General features: G+C 39.8%; 1 protein-coding gene across 1 annotated transcript in view; it reads left to right on the forward strand.

Moving 5' to 3' along the window:
- The first annotated feature begins 1,506 nt into the window (after positions 1–1,506).
- Positions 1,507–18,761, forward strand: part of ADAMTS19 (ADAM metallopeptidase with thrombospondin type 1 motif, 19) — a 197,011-nt gene continuing 179,756 nt past the window's right edge. The window contains exons 1-2 of the mRNA XM_004686504.1: positions 1,507–1,585; positions 2,218–2,867. Coding sequence (XP_004686561.1) covers positions 1,507–1,585; positions 2,218–2,867 — 729 coding nt within the window. The remainder of the gene's footprint in view (positions 1,586–2,217; positions 2,868–18,761) is intronic.

The raw sequence follows: 18,761 nt of genomic DNA on the forward strand, positions 1-18,761 counted from the left end.
ATCTGATCTTTTCCAAAAGATACAAATGGTAGGTCAGGTAAATTATCTATGTGGAAGGCTTGATGTAACCAAGGGAGAGGTTTAGAAAGAGTAATAGGTACCCTGAAGAGAAGAAAGCAAAGAAGCAAATAAGGTCAATTTCACCTCCCCAGAAGCAGGTATTTCATATTTATATAGGTAAGAAAATAAACATACAATATTTCAATTAAAAAAGTACAAAAAGGAATATATTCTCACCTGGTCTGACATCTTTGCCATCTATATTTAATGTCGTTCCTCCTAATGTTGCCTCCGTGAGTAATAATGTGCATGAGGTATAGGTGGTGTGTGTGCACATTTCTGCTAGCCAGGGTTGGGGGGCGGGAGCGGGGAACGGGTAGGAAATTGATAGTACTGATGAAGTGGAAGCTGAAAAGATAAGGTGGGATAGGGACTCAGAAATGTCAGGGTGTCCAATGTCCTGGCAACCTTTGAAGCACACTCCATGACGAATTACATTATTTCCAGGCTTAGAAAACTCCCAGAGACAAAGATGGGAAGTCAAACCAAAGTTCTTTGGGAAATGAGGCCTCAGCTTTGTGCTCAAGTCTGGGCGAAGTTTTGCTTTGTATGCTGCGCAGATGGGGAAGAGCTGGACAAAAGGAGCTGCAGATTTAGGGGGTGGGATTGCAAGGGGCGGCACTTCTACCTGCAAGCACCTCCGCCTGGGGGATACAGGGGGCGGGATGAGGATGCAAATCCGCCCTCCTAGAATGGCCAATCGGAAGTCAGGTGAAGGAGTTTGGCTCCCCACCCCATCACAACTAGGTGTGTGAGCACGTGTGCGCTATTCTGGGACCTTTGTGCCTCAAAGTCGCACTTGGCGGGCATCCCTTGGCCCCTTTCTTTGTGTTCCTTTTGAATCTTTTTTCTCCACACTCCACCTCCTGAATGGTGTCTCCTTCCACCCCCGCCTGTCCCCACCAATTACCTCCCATACTGCTGCCTGCGAGCCCTTGGGAGGAGCGAGCAGGAGCTTGGCACACCAGGTTGCTGGGACGGCAGCGCAGCCAGCCAGTCTCTGCCCGCGCGCAGTCCCGCCTGTCCTCAGGCAGCGCTGCCCTCCCTGAGCCTCCTGGCTCTAGGCTGATTGTGGTCTGTCTGTGGGGCTTTGGATCTAGCCTGCTTGGCCTGGGAAATTCCTACAACATCCAGAACACAGAAAATAGACTCATCACCTAATTCGCCCGGGACCTGAGCTTTGTGGGGGCGCTGCCTGCCCCCGCTCCTCCTCCCCACTCTACCCCGCCCGTGCTCAGGCAGCCTCTAGGAGTCACACAGGAACCCCCCCACTCCCCCCCTACCCCCAATAGCAGACAAAGGGCTTGGGCAAACTCACCGTTCGGCTTCCTTGCGCTCCGGGAGGCAGCAGTGGCGCCGGGGTGGATCGCGCTACGAGGTGCGGTGCGCGCAGGACTAGCTAGGAGCTGGGGGCCGCGGGAGCACACTTTGGGGAAGGGCGGCAAGATGCGCCCGACTCTGACTCACATCTGCTACTGCTACCTTTTTTACCAGCTGGGAGTATTTTCGAATGGGATCGTTTCAGGTAAGTTCTTCCGTGGCTTTCGGCTTTGCAGCTACCCAGCAGAGACCTAGAACGCGTGGGTAGGCAGAATTGGTGTAGACTGGGCATGGTGAGCAGGGCTCAGTGGTAGCCGTACAAACCAGCATGCTGGTGTGGGTGAGCCGGTCGTGCTTAGAGAAGCCAAGCGCACCTCTACCCGCCTCGTTTAAAACGTCGTGAAATAATCTGTTTTCCTCTAATGTGACTAGTAATATTTGCAAAGAGATGTTTAAAGCACCTGGAGGAAAATTGAGAAATGCACCAATTGATAACGATGTTTTACTCAGACATACCCTTACGAAAATACCTCAATTGTGTGAAAGTGTTTGCTCTAGTTTTCCTTGCAGTAGTTAAGTGCTGTCACCAAACTTTGCTGACCCATTTCGCCTGCCTCCCTCCACCCCCAATAATCGTACTTTTATTTTGAAAATGCTAGGGTCTGTAATCCGATCGCGAGGCTTCAGGGGTTGCAAGAGTTTCAGGGCTAGACGGGTGGTCTCCATCTCCTTAAAGCAAGCTTCTGGTATCCTTAATGCAGTGAGAATCTGCAAATGCTTGTGCTTACTGGAACCTTGACACTTTAAGCACTGCACTTCTGTCTGCCCCGCCCGCAGGGCTGCATTTCACCCCCGAACACGAGGAGTGGGAAGTCGTGTTTCCTGCACTCTGGCGCCGGGAGTCAGTGGAAGCAACTATAGGCGGCAGTGGGGGCAGCGCGGACCAGAACTGGGTGCGTGGTGTTGCCGGCGGCAGGGTGCAGGCTGCTGGCAGCTCTCGAGAGGTGCGCTCTGTGGCCCCCGTGCCGCTGGAAGAGCCCTCAGAGGGCCAGTCTGAGCCCCAGCCCCGGCCCCCCCCACCTCCTGGGGTGGAGGAGGATGAGGAACTGGAATCTCAGGAGCTGCCTCGGGGATCCAGTGGGGCTGCTGCCCTGTCTCCCGGTGCCCCAGCTTCGTGGCCGCCACTGCTGTCCCCACAGCCGCCCCCATCCCCACCTCCGGCTCAGCAAGCCCAGCATGATGGCGATGAAGTGTTGCTGCGGATCCCAGCCTTCTCCAGGGACCTATACCTGCTACTCAGGAGAGATGGCCGCTTCTTGGCACAGGGCTTTGCAGTAGAACAGTGGCCGAGTCTGGGCCCTGGCCCCACGCGGGCAGCAGCTGTCTTGCGTCCTCCGGTGCCACCAGACACAGCCTGCTTCTATACCGGGGCGGTTCTGGGGCACCCTGGTTCCCTGGCCTCTTTCAGCACCTGTGGAGGTGGCCTGGTAAGTTCTTCATCTCTCCCTCCTTCCATTTCTCCTTAGACCAAGCTGATGTGCATGCACCTCTTCCACTTGCAAAGTGCTCCCACTGAACTGCACCCAGGCAGCTCTCCTATGATGTCACAACTCCAGAGCAGTCAGTGAAAGGGAAGGCTAATTGCAAGCATAGCTAGCCTTATCTTTGTAGGTGATTCAGAGTTTCTTTTACTTATGTGGACTAGTCAACTTGCAACTTCTTCCCACTAGTTCTTTTTTCTTTTCTACAGCGTTTTCCAAAATAAGCCCACCACACCGAGTATATTTTAGGAAACTGGATGATACCAGTCTGCTCACTGCTGAATCTCTGTGTTGGCCCCCACAGTCTCAGTTCCTCACCTGTTATCATGTATGTTTTTTAAACGTCCTACATCAAAGTTGTCAGAGCAGTTCTCTAGGGAATTACATTTTAACAGCTGTCTGGAATTGAAACACACTCACAACCACCCTGGACACCTGTTCACCATTTAAGGGTTGAGGAGTGAGCTGGAAGATGGAGTTGTTGACTAAGGAATGACATGAGAATCCCATCAGCTTTCAAAAGGTGATGGGTCCATGATTTACCACTTGCCTACCCAGCTGTCTATTTCACTTGGCAATAGTCCCTTTTCTTCTCTCAACCTTGTGGAGGAAAGTTACAAGGTAAGAGCCTTGCTAAAAGGTCTGTTGGAATTAGAAAAACTATGTGCTCTGCCTCGATGATAGAGTTCATCATTTGCTTGTACCCCCTTCTTGACCCAGCGTTTGTGATAATCATTTCCTCCAAAAAGCGGGCCTTTATTGTGTGTTAAAATGTATATCAGATCAAATTTTCCATTTTGACTCTCTTAGCTGTACAGTTCAGTGGCATCACATTGTTACTTAGCCATCATCACATGGCCTTTACTGAACATTTAAGGAAAAATTCACATATACTGTGATTGGTGGCTTCATTTTTGTCCTGAACCTTCCATGAAATTCATACACTTGTCTCAAAGCAACCTGCTTATCTGTAGAAAAGTCCAATAGCAATGCACAGCAGAAAATATGAGCATAGTCAAAGCAATCTAAAGCCATTAAATGGGGAAAAAATGGTTAAAAAGCCAATCAAAATAAAACTGGAAAATTTTACCTATTTCTTTCTCAGGTCCCATAGTCAAATGATGTAAAATGCTGGACAGGGCTATATTTAACCAGATGCTTATTATGATGAATATTCAAATATGGACATATTTAGCCCTGAGTGAAAAAAAATTTGGCATGGAAAAATTACATGAAAGCTTTTAAAAATGTTTTCTGTGGAACTGATATTTAAACACTTCACTGGGGGAAAATTTTTGTGGGGATTTCATTGTCCACTAGTTTTTGGCCAGGGGATTAACTAATTACATATAGAAAGTTCCTGGTGTGGTAGAAGCAATAGGGGATAAAGCGTTTCACTGTGCTGAAATGTAGACTTTGGGTCAGATTTTCCAAATGAGCTTTGCCTTCTCTCCATACTTAAGGGAGCAAAGTTAGAATCATGAGTAGGTTTTTCATAGAGTGAATAGGAGTTTCACATACCTCCCTGTTTATCATGTTGAACTTATTCTCACTTTTCCTATTTGCCACATATGTATATGCTCTGAACTGGGAAGTCTTTGTTGTTGAGGAAAACTGACATTGCCAGCAGTACAGTGTAGCAGTCAGACTGAGCAAAAGTTAGGCAGATAGCCAAGAAGGGTGGGTTTGTTACTCCAGACATTTTACCATGCCAGTCCTTTTCCTTTATGAGGGTGGATTAGGAAAGAGGGCATGATTTGTTATCTGAGCTCTGACATTGGCTTTTTCCCTGATGATTGACAAATGCCTTACTTCTCTGGGCTTCAATTTTCATAAGTAGAGAGAATTGGATGATTTAATTTTAAAATTGGATAATAGAATTAAGTCTTTTAGATATCAAATGGCCAATAGGTCCTGCATAAAGCATTAAATGCCCCGGCTTTTAGGGGCTCACAGATAGAAGGGCATCATACACAAGCAGATATGATACCATTAGTCATGAAACAGTGACATACCAGCATAATGAGTCAAATGATCCGTTCAAGGTAAAGTCCAATTAGGGGAGTCAAGGAAGACTTCTCAAAGCAGTCTAGCTTAACTGTCTAATTTAATTGGACTTTGAAGCATGGGGAAGCTTTCTCAAGCTATTGAAAAGGTGAAGAGTATTTTTACATAGAGGGAAGAGAGTGAGTGGAGATGTGAAGGAGGGAATGAAAATAAAGTCTTCTGTGGTGGAACTGGAAGATGCAGTAAGGGAAGATTTCTGGTGAGATCAGGTCTCAGAAGCCTGTCTGCTAGAGTATGGGCATTACTGTCTGACTGCTGATTATCACAGAACTGCATTCTTGTTCCTCTGTATTTCTAGAATCTTGGTATTGGGTGATTCTAGTATGAAGAATCATGAGTTTACCTGCGATTTAATTATTTCTAAATGCAGCTGCTTTAGGTTGGCAACAGTTTTGTTCTTTGCAGCTAGTAAAGTTTTCAGATCATCACTTAGAATATATCACTAAGTGATATATATAACCACTTCGTTTCTCAGTGGTTAGGTATGCCTTCTGGTGACTGAACTCCTCCATGCCTTTGGGGCTGTTATATATTTGAATGGGTCCCAAAGTCTCTAGCAAAAGAAATTGATCATCAGTTCTCCACTATTGCAAAGTGATGAGCATTTGCAAGATTAGCCAACTCATTCTTCATATTTCATATACAAAATTCTAGAGTGGAGATTTTGTATATAAGGTCAAGTGAGGCCTCTTCAACTTATTTCTTTCCCCCATATTTATAAACACACAGATTGTATGTGTATATGTGACAGTAGCTATATGAAGTACTGTTACTGTTTCCCCTTAGCATTCTCTAATATTGGGAAGTAATTTTACTTGCACCATATGTTAGACCTAAAAGACACATAAATATGATAGTGTTATCCAGTGAAATATTTGTTGAACCATTCGCTATGAATAAGACACTGTGTAGATGAGGAGAATACAAATGAAGATGAAAAAGCCTTGGTATGTGGCAAGGAAATTCCCCACCTTGTTTGCTAGTCTCAGTTGTGAGGGGGTGGGGAGTAGGAATACAGCTACCTCAAGTATGTATACTTGTATATATGCCCCCCACACTGTAATGGTGCATTACTGTTTATTGCTTCATTTTTAACTCACTGTATCATACCCAGATCTTAGGAAACAATAAAAAGCACTAAATTGAACACACATTAGGTTATAAGTTACAGCTTCTAAAAATTAAAATACACAAAACAAATTTCATGTAAGAGCACAACCATTAGTGGCAGGCAGGCCAGTATAGCTGAAACAGCATGAAAGACAGTTGCTGAGATGTGGCCACAGGCATAGGATCACTGACAGGAAACATGGGGAGATGTTTCTGGGTTTGGAAAAGAATGTCATGGATGATGTTACACATATACTGAGTTTAAGCCACCTTTGAAACATCAAAAGTGAGATTTTAAAGTAGGTACAGCATTTAGAAAAAATATTCAGACCCTTTGGCAGGTCCTGGCCATAGAGAAAGCAATCCCTGCCCTTCTCCTGCCTCTCCCTTGCTTCCAGGCTGACAGACATCCTCCTTTATTTACTTTGGAGTCTAGGGTCAGAGAGAACCACAAGCCCCTCAGAGTGGAGAGTGAAGGAAAAGATGGCTGTATCTGTAACAGGAGAATGGCCAATTCCTCCCCCACTCCCACAAGAGGTCTAAACTTGGGGAAAAAGTAGCACTGCAGTTCTATTTGTTCAAAGTTACCCTCATTTCTCTTTTAAAGCATGTGCAAACAATGGGACAAGGTGAACTAAGTCAGTACATACCTTGCCTCTGGTTCTCTTTAAGATAAACTATTAAAATGAGTATTAGTAATACTTATTTTTCCAGAATGAGAAAGATTTCAACTAGTATATTATTGCCTCAAATTTTAGAGTTTTATACAGTAGTCATTGTGATCAATTTTTGATAGGGAGTTTGCTGCTAACTGTAAATTCTTTATTTTTTTTTCTTTCTACTTCATTACTCAAATTCAGGTATTTACTGCTTTGGCAAGTGTTGAACAATAAAAAATGCATGTGTTAGGGGTGGGCATCTGCTTTGGCCAAAGCAGTTTATCAAGTACCAGCATGAAGGCTGGAAGGGAATGTGTCACCAGAGAAGTGGGTTAGATTTGGAATCAGCATTGAAAAGAAACTGAGATTCTTGTCTACCCTCATGTATTCACTTTCTTCTTTCAAACTTAACCTTAGGAATGAAAGAAAAGATACCCTACCAAAGATACACTAAGTATGTTTTGTGGGAGAATACTGTAAGAAGATAAGACATTTTTAGTATCTCCTGAAAGACTGACAACAGTTGGTTTGGAGGAATGGGAAAAACGCAGACCTAGAAAACATCTGTGCACATTGGGACTTTCGCCAGAGATACCATATGCATGCTGTTAAAGGGACACCGTGCACAGAAAGGGGCCACAGCGGCACAGTTCTCAGGGGTGAGTTGGTGACAACAGAGCAATAGAGAAATTCCACTGTCACAAGATGAACTATTGGCTCACTGCACCCAATAGGAGGGCCCACCTGGAGGACAGACAGGTAACTAGAGAGGAAATTACAGATAGGTGAGCAGGGTAACCAAAACATGTTTCTCAAGAATATCGTATGTTCATGAAAACAAATACTATAAAGGATAATCAGCAAACTCTGGTAAATAATGAAGCAATAAAGTAAATAGAATAATAGAATAGTGAGAGTAAAGATGTATTCACAAAAAAAACAAACAAAAAAATCAAGGAGCAACATTTATCCAAACAAAATCTGAGGAGATGCTCAGGAACAAAAATTGTATGATCATGTGAATTGAAAGCTGCGTAGATGTGCTGAAAAGTAGATTTGTGACCTGGCAGATCAAACCCAGAAATTATCCCGGAGCATAATATAAAAGACCAATGGATGTAAAGTAGGAACAAGTCATCATGCATCATGAATCATCATGTTCTAGTAGGAATTAATTTTTCAAAAATCATCTAAAGGTAGAAGCTTAAAGCTGCACGTTCATGTAGTTAAAAGTGATTGTAGTTAAATTACAAAAAGAATACCTCCCTCAGCCAGGCTAGGATATGAAACCAGATACTACTGCTTTAAGTGTATGTCTGATAACCAATGTTCTAGTGAATCTATATCAGCATGCAACAGAACCAATTTCCAGTAGTGGTCTGTGTATTTGGAAGAAAGATGATAGACAAATGCAAGGCCATTTATATGTGGCATCCTGGATTTTTCTTTTTAAAAAATGTATTTAAGCATACAGAACCAGAGTGCAGGCCAGAAGTGCAGGGTGGGTGAGAGGATTCACCAGAGACAGAGTGGGGAGCACAACAGGTAGATGAATGAAGTGCACTGCTGAGGGAAGCAGTGGGCGGGTCAGGAGAGGTCTGCTGTGCCATGTGGGTCACCCCCGGGGATGGGGATGGAAATGTTGCTGAAGTGGCTGTGGCTAGCTTGCAGTGCAGCGCCATAACCCATTGAGCCACCAGGGAGGGCCCAATCCTAGACTTTGAATGTTTTCAAATTTTCATCCCAAATAAAATTAGAGTAATTGTTTTTTTTGCAACTTTGCTCTCTCAAGTTTTCCTGAAATTTTCATGCAAGCACAAACCTATTTTGCACTCATATGTTACTGACTTTAATACTTAGTGCTTGATTAAATTGTTATTACAAAGTGTGCCTGCATGTATTGAAACAGAGCTGTCTCTTGGCAAACATACAAATTGACTGGAAATAATTGCTTGCAGCGAGAGGGGAGGCATCTGTAGTTGGAGCATTCCACGTGCTGCATGTGTGTTTTCTGGATGATATGTAGGGGTGTTACTTAATTCAGTGACTCCAGTTGAATTGATTGATAGAACCAATCATGTTAACCAATCTAATGTTAGATAGAAGTGAGAGGATTGTTAATACATATATATTTTTAAATCAGAACCAAATCTGTCAGAAATAAAGGAAGACACCTATCTTCAGGTTGCAGGAACAGCCGTAAAGCTCAGAGCAGCATAAGCACAGAATCAGATCTGGACACTCTTTGGCTGACTCTTCAAAAATCAAAGATGAAAAAGAATATTTTATACATTTAATAAAAAAAGGTTTATCCACTGTATAATAAGTATCAGGTTGACAGTGGAGATAGAATCAGTAATACCAGATATGAGAGGATAGAAACTGATAGCTTCGGAGTTATGAGAAAAAATAATTTTGAATCCTGAGCTCAGTTAAACTATCATTTACACTTATAGATAAAACAATCATTTTCAAAATTATAAGAACAAACTATCACACAGAACTTGTAAAAACTATACAGTGTAATATGTATCTTCAGCACCTCTTTACCACTTCATACTTAGTATTCTTTCCTAGAGATAACCAGGGGTGTTAGTCTCTAGTGTATCATCCAAAGATAGTTGATGCCAAAACAAATATCCACATATAATGCATGTGTCTACAACACACATGTGTACATATATAATACATATGGGCACACATATAATGCATACATGTAATACATGAGAATTTTCATATGAAAGCATAAAGAGATTCCCCTTTCTTCTTTGATAGATAACCTTTTTGCCTGAGCATACGCCATAATCTACATCATGAGTTTGGTGTTGCTATAAATGCAGTGGATACATGAATAAGTTTATTTATGAATCCTATGTATCTAGTATCTAGTATGTATGTATCTATCTATGGATCTAGTATGAATCCTATGTATCTAGTACCCTATAGATACAACATTTTGCCTATATAGACTACCTCTGTCAAAGAATGTATATTGGTAACTTGGGGAGACATGACCTGATTATACCCATTAAGAGTGGTGCCTTTTATACTCTAAAACTAGGAGAGTATGAGAGTATTTTTTTCCACAGATTATTACCAGTATTGATGCTATAACAATTTTCAATCTTTTGTGATTTTGTGTATTAGATTTAATAGTTGAAAAATGTTATCTTGGTGTAGCTTGAAGTTCACCTTATGGTATTACTTCTGAGGCTAAGCATCTTTTTTCTGTATTTGTATTCTCCCTTTCCTGCCAACTCTGTGTTCATACCTTTTGTTAATTTTTTTAGTCTTTCTGTCTTTGTTTCTGATTGCAGGGTTCAGATACATTAATTTATGCATACGGAACTGTGGTACAGGCCAGAGCTACAGGGGCAGAGAGAGGATTTACCAGACACAGAGTGGGGAGCAGAACAGGCAGATCGATGAAGTACACTGCTAAGGGGAGCAGTGGGCAGGTCAGGAGAGGTCTGCCTCCCAGGCGGGGATCGAACTCATGCTGAAGTGGCTTTAACTTCTTAGTGCTGTGCTTTAACCTTTTGCGCCACCAGGGAGGGCCCATTTTTAGTATTTTAAAAAGATAATTGTTAGTGTAGAGAAGCTTCAGCAGTAGGTAAAAACATCTGTAACCTTAACACCCACAGATAAACTTTGTAGTTAGTGTTCTAGTATATCTAACATTAGTTATATATAACTCTGAGCATTCATCATAGTATAGAGGTGTATATTCTGAAAAGAGCAGATAAATACCAAAAATTCACATTTTTCTCAGTATCTTGGTAAGCGATGAAAAGCAAACTTTCTCAAATATTTTACTAGTCCATAATAATGTGCAAAATATACAGATTAGTAATATCCAGTAGGCATGCTTAGGGAATGCTTATAAGATCTTGCATATTACGAGAACTAAATTGGTACACATTTTTTGTGGTGTGCATTGAAGTTAATTGTGTTCACCCTTTTTAGTAATTCTTTGCATAGTTATCAATTTTAGAGGAATAATCACAATCATAATCAAAGATTTATGTATAACCCTGTGCATCCATCGTAGAGTTGTTTTCAAGAAAGCAACACATACTCAAGATATTTATGATTGGTGGGCTAGATGCACCTCTGCATTGTGAGACTGCCCAGAGAACAAAAGATAACAGTGGTAGTTCCATGCTTCAAGGCACCTTATAATCTTAGAGATAATTTTCTTTGCCTCCACTTCTTGCTTCAAGGCATTTTGAAATCTAAAGAGCTTTTTTTTTTTTTGCTTCAACCTCTTGCTGTCTCTGTTTATCACAGTTACTTGATTCAGTAAATTCTCCATGGTTCCTTATTAACTTTTAAGTGCAAGAGATTCTATAATTTTCCTGTATAAAATTTTGAATGATATGGATGACCACAGTTCTGGTGGCAGTGTGACCTGAGAAAAAGCTCTATATTTAGAGTGGGATTATATACAGACACTTCTGTCTCATTTAAGGAAATAACAATGATGTCTAATAAAAAGAATTATCATGCTAATGAACTAAATGACATTGTACATTGAAAGTTAAGAAACTTACTCATGTATCCTCTGTCTCATGCTGAAAAATTTAGACAGGGACAAATTTTGTAAAAAAAAAATTTTGCTTCTATAGTAATATTTATTTACTTAATGATATTATTTGTTATCAATACTAAACATATATTTACAGTTTATTAGTTGAGTGATATTCTTTAAAATAAGGAAATTCTTTATAGGAGTGCTCAGTTATATTTTTATGCAGCACAGAAAGCACATTTTTCTTGAGCTCATGTGCAATTGAATGTTTCTGCTTGACTGCAGTTACACTTCTCCCCAGATGGTTTATGGTTTGTGTTTACAAAATAAAGAATAATCAGAGTTCCAGGTTTCTGAGAGTTGGGAAATATGTTAGGGAAGTGATCCTGACATGCTTTGAGGCCATGAGGGAACCAGTAAGCTCTTTTGGATTATGATTTGCAGGATTTCCTAGAAGGAAGTTTTAAGATTCCTTCAACAAGTGAGGCCCATACTTTGGTGAACAGTGCCTTTAGGATACAGCCATACTGAGCACATTATCTCATCTCCATCTCATCTTTATTCCAGTACCAAGCACTAGACTGAAAGAAGTGAGAAAATGGGAACTGAGCCATTCTGCTGTTCCCAGAAACTTGCACAGGACTGCATGGTAGTAGTGGGGAAGGCCTTTAGATACTGGGCGGCTTATGATTTGCCACTCAGTATCAGCAAGAAAAACTTTGTTTCATACTTAATGTGTATTACTTTGCAATAAATTAACTGGTTGGTGACCTTAATTCAGAAGATCAGGGACTGGAGACAATGAGCCTAGGTTAATTTTGGTATTATTAAATATCTTCTACTTTTCTCCTGTTACCCATTTATAAAAATAAGATCTGAACATACTTTTTTCTCTCCTAAGCACATAAGGCTGTATGTTCCCAGATCATCTTAGTGCTCTTACTGTGGCTATGTTTGTTTCAAGTCCAGTTTGTAGACACCTGTATTAAAATGGTGGGTATGAGGGTAGGCAGAGGATTTGGGGACTTACATTTAGAATTGGAATTCCAGATTGAGCCCTAAACCTACGAAATACATTTAAACAAAACTCACTTGGGCAAGCCAAACTTTGAGAACAGCCACCTTATGGGTCTGAAAACTGTCAGTGTTCAGGATCCTTCATGACTGGACTTAAATCCACAAGCTTCATACCTAAGACATCTTGAATGGATCTCAATTCTTTTTTTTTTTTTAAACTCCAATTATAGCAAACCTGGATATCTTCTCACTTCACCTTTAATTTTCCTATAAGCCCACTCAGATACCATTTTGTAAGAAAGGATTTTAGAGTTAAAATTATAACAGGTTGCCAACATGAGCTAGTTGGGAGCTATTATAACAGGGCCTTGATGCAAGTGTAAATGTAATCCTACTCTTTAGGTGAAAAGTACACGAAAGTTGAAACTTACTTTTCCCTTCAAGAATACAGAAGTTAGGAGAGATAAATTATTTCAAACTGTCATCTACAACTTTATAAGTAGCACAAAGGAGACAAAATCAACGGTTTCATAACAGTTACTAAAATAAAATTCATCAGGAAGTAAAGAAGAAACATGCCTTTACATTTAAATGGGTTCAGCTATGGATAAAAACCTGGGCATGTTATAGAGGAATATTAGAAAATTGGGAGAAAATTATACCCTGTGGGGACCTCCCTGGGGGCACAAGGGGCTTAAGTTCCAGCACTCTCAGGCTTTTGGCCACTGCACCATGAGTATGATCTTTGGCTGGGGAGCTGATGCCTACATGGTGCAGCAGACCTCTCCTGTCTTACATGCTGCTGCTCTCCTCAGTAGTGTATTTCAGGCAGTCTGCCTGTCCTGCTCCTCACTCTGTCTCTCACTCCCCACACCTCTGGTCAGCACCCCAGCTCTTGCTTGCATAAATAAATAAATTAAAAAAAAACAAAAATGATCATACCCTTCATGAAAGATGCTAAACTGGTATGGCAGTGCAGTGTGGTTCGACTGGAGATGAATTAACTATAAACTCTTATGTGGCTGAAATAAAGTAACAAGTTATCCACTTATTTATGCTCTAAAAATTTAGATGACAGCAATCCTGTAAAACTTAAAAATAGAGTTAGGGCCTCTGGTTGCCTAGGGGTAAAGTCTCATGGTGTCACCTGTAGGCCTGAGTTCAGTCTTGGCCAGGAGCTAAACCATATATGGTGCAGCAGACTTCTCCTGTCTTGCCTACTGTTCCCTTTAACAGTGTATTTCAGTAGATCTACCTTTTCTGCTCCCCACTCTGTCTCTAATGAATCATCTCACCCCATACCTCTGGCCTACATCGAAGTTCTTCTACAAAATAAATTTTGAAGTTTATTAGATTCAGCAGTCAGAAATATTAATATGCTAAGGGGAGTAGTCAGGCAGATAATTTTATTGGTACATCTCCGCTATAATTTTAATTTGTATGAATATATTAGCAACAAAAATGTGATAGATACATTTCCACTATAAAAGTATTATATAACCAGTAAATAGCATGGCCATTTCATAACTAGGCAGTTCACTTGTTGACAGAGGAACTTTGTATAATTAGCACAGCCTTGTTAAGTCTGCCACTGGTTTTGTGCTTGCAGGTAAAGGGAATAGAATTTCTAAGTTTGATTGCAATAAAATAGAAAATCAGAGTCTTTTATTATAAATAGTAATAATACAATATAAATAGTAATAATTGACAAAATTGAATATTTGAGTGTTTCATTGTGTCTTTTTTTTTATGATTTATGCATACAGAACTGGGGTACAGGCCAGAGGCTCAGGGGTGGCGAGAGGCTTCACCAGAGACAGAGTGAGGAACAGAACAGGCAGATCCATTAAGTACACTGCTGAGGGGAGCAGTGGGCGGGTCAGGAGAGGTCTGCCTTGCCATATGGATCTCCTCCAGGGCAGGCTGGAATCTAACTCATGTGGAAGTGGCTTAAGCTTCTCTGTGCTGTGCTTTAACCCGCTGTGCCACCAGGGAGGGCCTCATTGTGTCTTTTTATAAATCATTTTGTCTACTAACATGGATAGTTCCTGTTTGTTTATTGAGCTCCAGTTATAGTTATTTCAGTTTAAAATAGGTCAGTTCTCTTTTGTAATGCTTTAGAAAGTACTGAATCAATATTTTAAGGTTAAAGTTCCTACATAGATAGTTTTCAAATTACAACCTGATTATTTTTTTCATCAGTAAGCTACATTCATGGTCAAGTTGATTTTGTGGTTGGGTAAGTCTTATTTAAGATACAACATATTAAAAAGGACATAGTAAATGCTTTATTTTTTTTTTCTGGTATGACTTACATACTATAAATTCACCCAAATGTGTAATTAAGTGATTTTTGTACATTTACGGAATGTGCAACTATCACCACAATCCAACTTTAGAACTTTTCCATCACTCCAAAGACTTCTTTATAGTCATTTGTAGCTACTCTGTTCCACTTCCACCTCCAGGCAATTACTGATGGTCTTTCTGTTTCTGTGAATTTTTTTTTTTTTCGCTGAATAATAAACTGCTGTTTAGATATAACACAATTTATATAAACATAGGAATACTTAGATATATAACATATATAGATGTGTCATATATAAATCTATATCTAAACATCAAGTTTCATATGCATATTGTATGTATGTATGTATGTAGATATAAGACATTTTAGATATCGATATATCTATACATTCAGTTTTTCTGTTCATCAGTTCCAGTAGGCATTTGATTGTTTCCACATTTTGTGCTATGCAGTGCTAGTTTTAATTTGCATTTCCTTAGTCACTAGGATTTATTTATTTATTCGTATAGAACTGGGGTACAGGCCAGAGATGTAGAGGGTGAGAGGATTCACCAGAGACAGAGTGGGCAGCAGAACAGGCAAATCAATGAAGTACACTGCTGAGGGGAGCAGCGGGCAGGTCAGGAGAGGTCTGCCTCGCCATGTGGATCTCCTCCAGGGTAGGCGGGAATCGAACTCATGCTGAAGTGGCTTAAGCTTCTTAGTGCTGTGCTTTAACCCGCTGCACCACCAGGGAGGGCCCTTTTATTAGTTTTTGTTGTTTCAGTGACATTGATTTAAAACACTATGTATGACTGATAAGAGTGGTACAGCTTCACAGCTCTCCATATGAATGTTACTACACCACATGCAACTTTAATGGTGCCCATGGTCATCTACCACAGTCCAATTAGACCCCTTACCCCATCCCACTGTATAGCCTCCTGCCCCTCTCCATGAATTCTGTAGTCATTTTTCTAAGGTTTTCATTTTGTCCATTCCTTTTTGTTTGTTTGGTACTCTATATTCAACATAAAAATCAATGAAACCACCCTGTGGTTGTCTTTCTCCTTCTGACATATTTCACTTAGCCTAATCCCCTCTACTTCTACCAATGTGGTAGCAAAGGGTAAGATTTCATCCTATTTTTACATTATGAGTAGTTTCCATTGTGTATATGTATGCCACATTTCTTAAATTCACTCTTCTGTCTCTGGACACTTGGGTTATTTTCATAAATTTGCCATTGTAAATATTGCTGCACTTAACATAGGAATTCATGCATTCCTTTAAATTACTGTTTGCATTCTTTAGCAAATACCTATGAGTGGAACTACTATATCATATGGCAATTATTTTTAAAATGGTCAGAAACCTCCATAGTGTTTTTTTACAAGGATTGGCCTAATCTACATTTCCACCAAGTGTACATGTGTTTCCTTTTCTTTTGAACCTCAACATCCCTCAACATTTTCTGAGAAAGGGCATTCAACAGGTGTGAGATACTATATCGTTCTGGTTTTAATTTGTATTTCTCTGATGACAAGTGATGATGAGCATTCTTTCATGTGCCTTTTGACCATCTGTAGGTCTTTGGAGATGTGTCAGTTTTGCTCTGCTGCCCATTTGTTGATTGGGTTACTTGTTTTCTTTGTTAAATTGTTTAGTCTTTTTGTTGATCATCTATTTCAGCCCCTTGTCGTATATATGGCATAAAACTATTTTCTCCCATTCAGTACATTATCTTTTCATTTCAATGACAGCTTGACTTGCTGAGCAAAAGCCTTTTATTCTGACAAAGACCCATTTATTGTTGCTTTTATTTCCCTTGGCATTGGTAGTCCATGACACCCCAAGAACGTGCTTGACGCCAGTGTTGAATGTTTCCCTTTGTTTCCATGCATGTAATTTATGGTTTCTAGTCTTTATCCAAGTCCATTTTATGTTTATTTTTGTGCATGGTGTGAGATAGTGGTCTTGCTTCATTCTCTTGCATGTGGCAATCCAACACTATTTGTTGACAAGACTTTATTTTTCCCACTACATACTCTTTGGCCCTGTAACTGCCTCTATAATAGTGCCTTTAGTTCCAGACCCTCAGTTCTGTTACTTCAGTCTGTTATTTTTATTGCAGTACTATAGTTTTTTGATCACAGTAACTTGTAGTATAGTTTGAAGTCTTGGGAGTATGATACCACTAGTATTCTTTTTTTTTTTTTTTTTTTGGTCAGAATTACTTTGGATAATCAGGGTCCTTTTGGTTCCAAATAAATTTCAGTAATGCTTGCTCTATTTTTTTTTTCTTTGAAGAATGCATGGAAAGTTTAGTAGGAGTTGCATTGAATCAGTATGTTGCTTTGCATAAGAGCCATTTTAACAAAGTTAACGTTTCAAATCTCTGAGCAAGAAATATCTTTCAATGTTTGTGTCTTCTGTTTCTTTTAACAATATCTTATAGTTTCCATTGTATAGGTCTTTCACCTAATTTGTTTATTCTCTTTATTATATATAGGATTGTTTTCTTGATGCCTTTATGTTGAAATTCATTGTGTATAGTAGTACTAATGACTTTTGTCTATTGCTATTGTAACTGTCCAGTTGACTGAAGTAATTTATTGTTTATATTTAGCTTTTAGTGGCATCTTTAGCATTTTCTATGTGTATAATCACGTCATCTGCAAATAGTAGTAGTTTTATTTATTTTCCAACTTAGATTCCTTTTATATTTTTGTCTTGTCTGATTGTTATACTATTCTTAAAAGCATACAACCTCCTGAGATTAAATCAGAAATAGAAAACCTGGAAAAAGCAATTACAAGCAGGAAGTTCAAGCAGTAATTAAGTCTCCCCCATACCAAAAAACGAGGAACATGCTTTTTAACTAGTAAGTTCTACCAAGCCTTCAGACAAACTAATCTCTATTCTTTTCAAATGCTTCCAAAAATTGAGTATGAGAAAATACTTCCAAATACATTTTATAAGGCCAACATTACTCTGATACTATAAGCAGACATGGATATCACACACAAGAAAGAAAACTATAGATGAATATCTCTGATGAACATATAAATGACCATATAAAATTACCCATAAAATCTTAGTAAACCAATTCAGCATACATTAAAAGGATCATACATGAGAAGCACATGGAATTTATTCCAGGGATGCAGGGATGGTTCAGCGTCCACAGATCAATGTGTTTCATCACATTGTCAAAAGGAAAGATAAACATCATATGGTCATGTAGTAGATGCAGGTAAAACATTGACAATATTACACATTCATTTTATGATATGAACTCTTAAAAGAACACAGGCAGAAGCAGCCCTCCTCAGCATAAAGGCCATATCTGACAGATCACTGCTAAAGTCTTACTCAGTGATACAGTTTAAAATTTTTTTAAGATCTGGTAAAAGATGTTTATTTTCACCATTATTTATTGAACATTGTATTGGAAGTCCTAGCTAGACATTGTTCATATGCCATTTCATAACCATTCATACATATCATTAGGGAAATATCCAAATAATTTGCCTTTGAAGTTTTTTTTTGCCCTGTTACTACTTGGTCTTAAGAATTTCGTTTTCCAATTGAAATAATCTGATACTATTGTTGCTTTTCCCTATATTCCTGTCATGGATGCAGTGATCATGGTTACAGCAGGAAAGAGATGGAATACTCAAATGGTTTTATTCACAAGTTTAGTGTTGAGAATACTTAAGAGTTACAAATAAAGCCATTTGCAGGAAGGCATTATTATTACCAATAGATCTAAAAGTACAAGAGGATTTGGTTTCTAGAATGAGGTGAGACTATAGATGTGAGGTGTGTGTGTATGGGATTGTGGGGGGACAGGCTGATTGCCAGTTGGGCACTATGATTGAGTTCTTTATATATTCCAACTGCCAATCTTTTGTTATACACACAATTTCCTGTTCCCCACCAGTCTATGGGATTCTGATTATTATTTTCTAAAAATATTTATTTATATATATGGAACTGGGGTACAGGCCAGAGTTGTAGGGGCAGTAAAAGGATTCACCAGAGACAGAGTGGGGAGCAGAACAGGCCGACTGATGAAGTACACTGCTAAGGGGAGCAGCGGGCTGGTCAGGAGAGGTATGCTGGCCATGTGGATCACCTCCGGGGCTGGGGATTGGACTCATACT

This window comes from Condylura cristata, unplaced genomic scaffold (genome assembly GCF_000260355.1).
Source record: "Condylura cristata isolate star-nosed mole 26May11 unplaced genomic scaffold, ConCri1.0 scaffold00021, whole genome shotgun sequence".
NCBI lineage: Eukaryota > Metazoa > Chordata > Mammalia > Eulipotyphla > Talpidae > Condylura > Condylura cristata.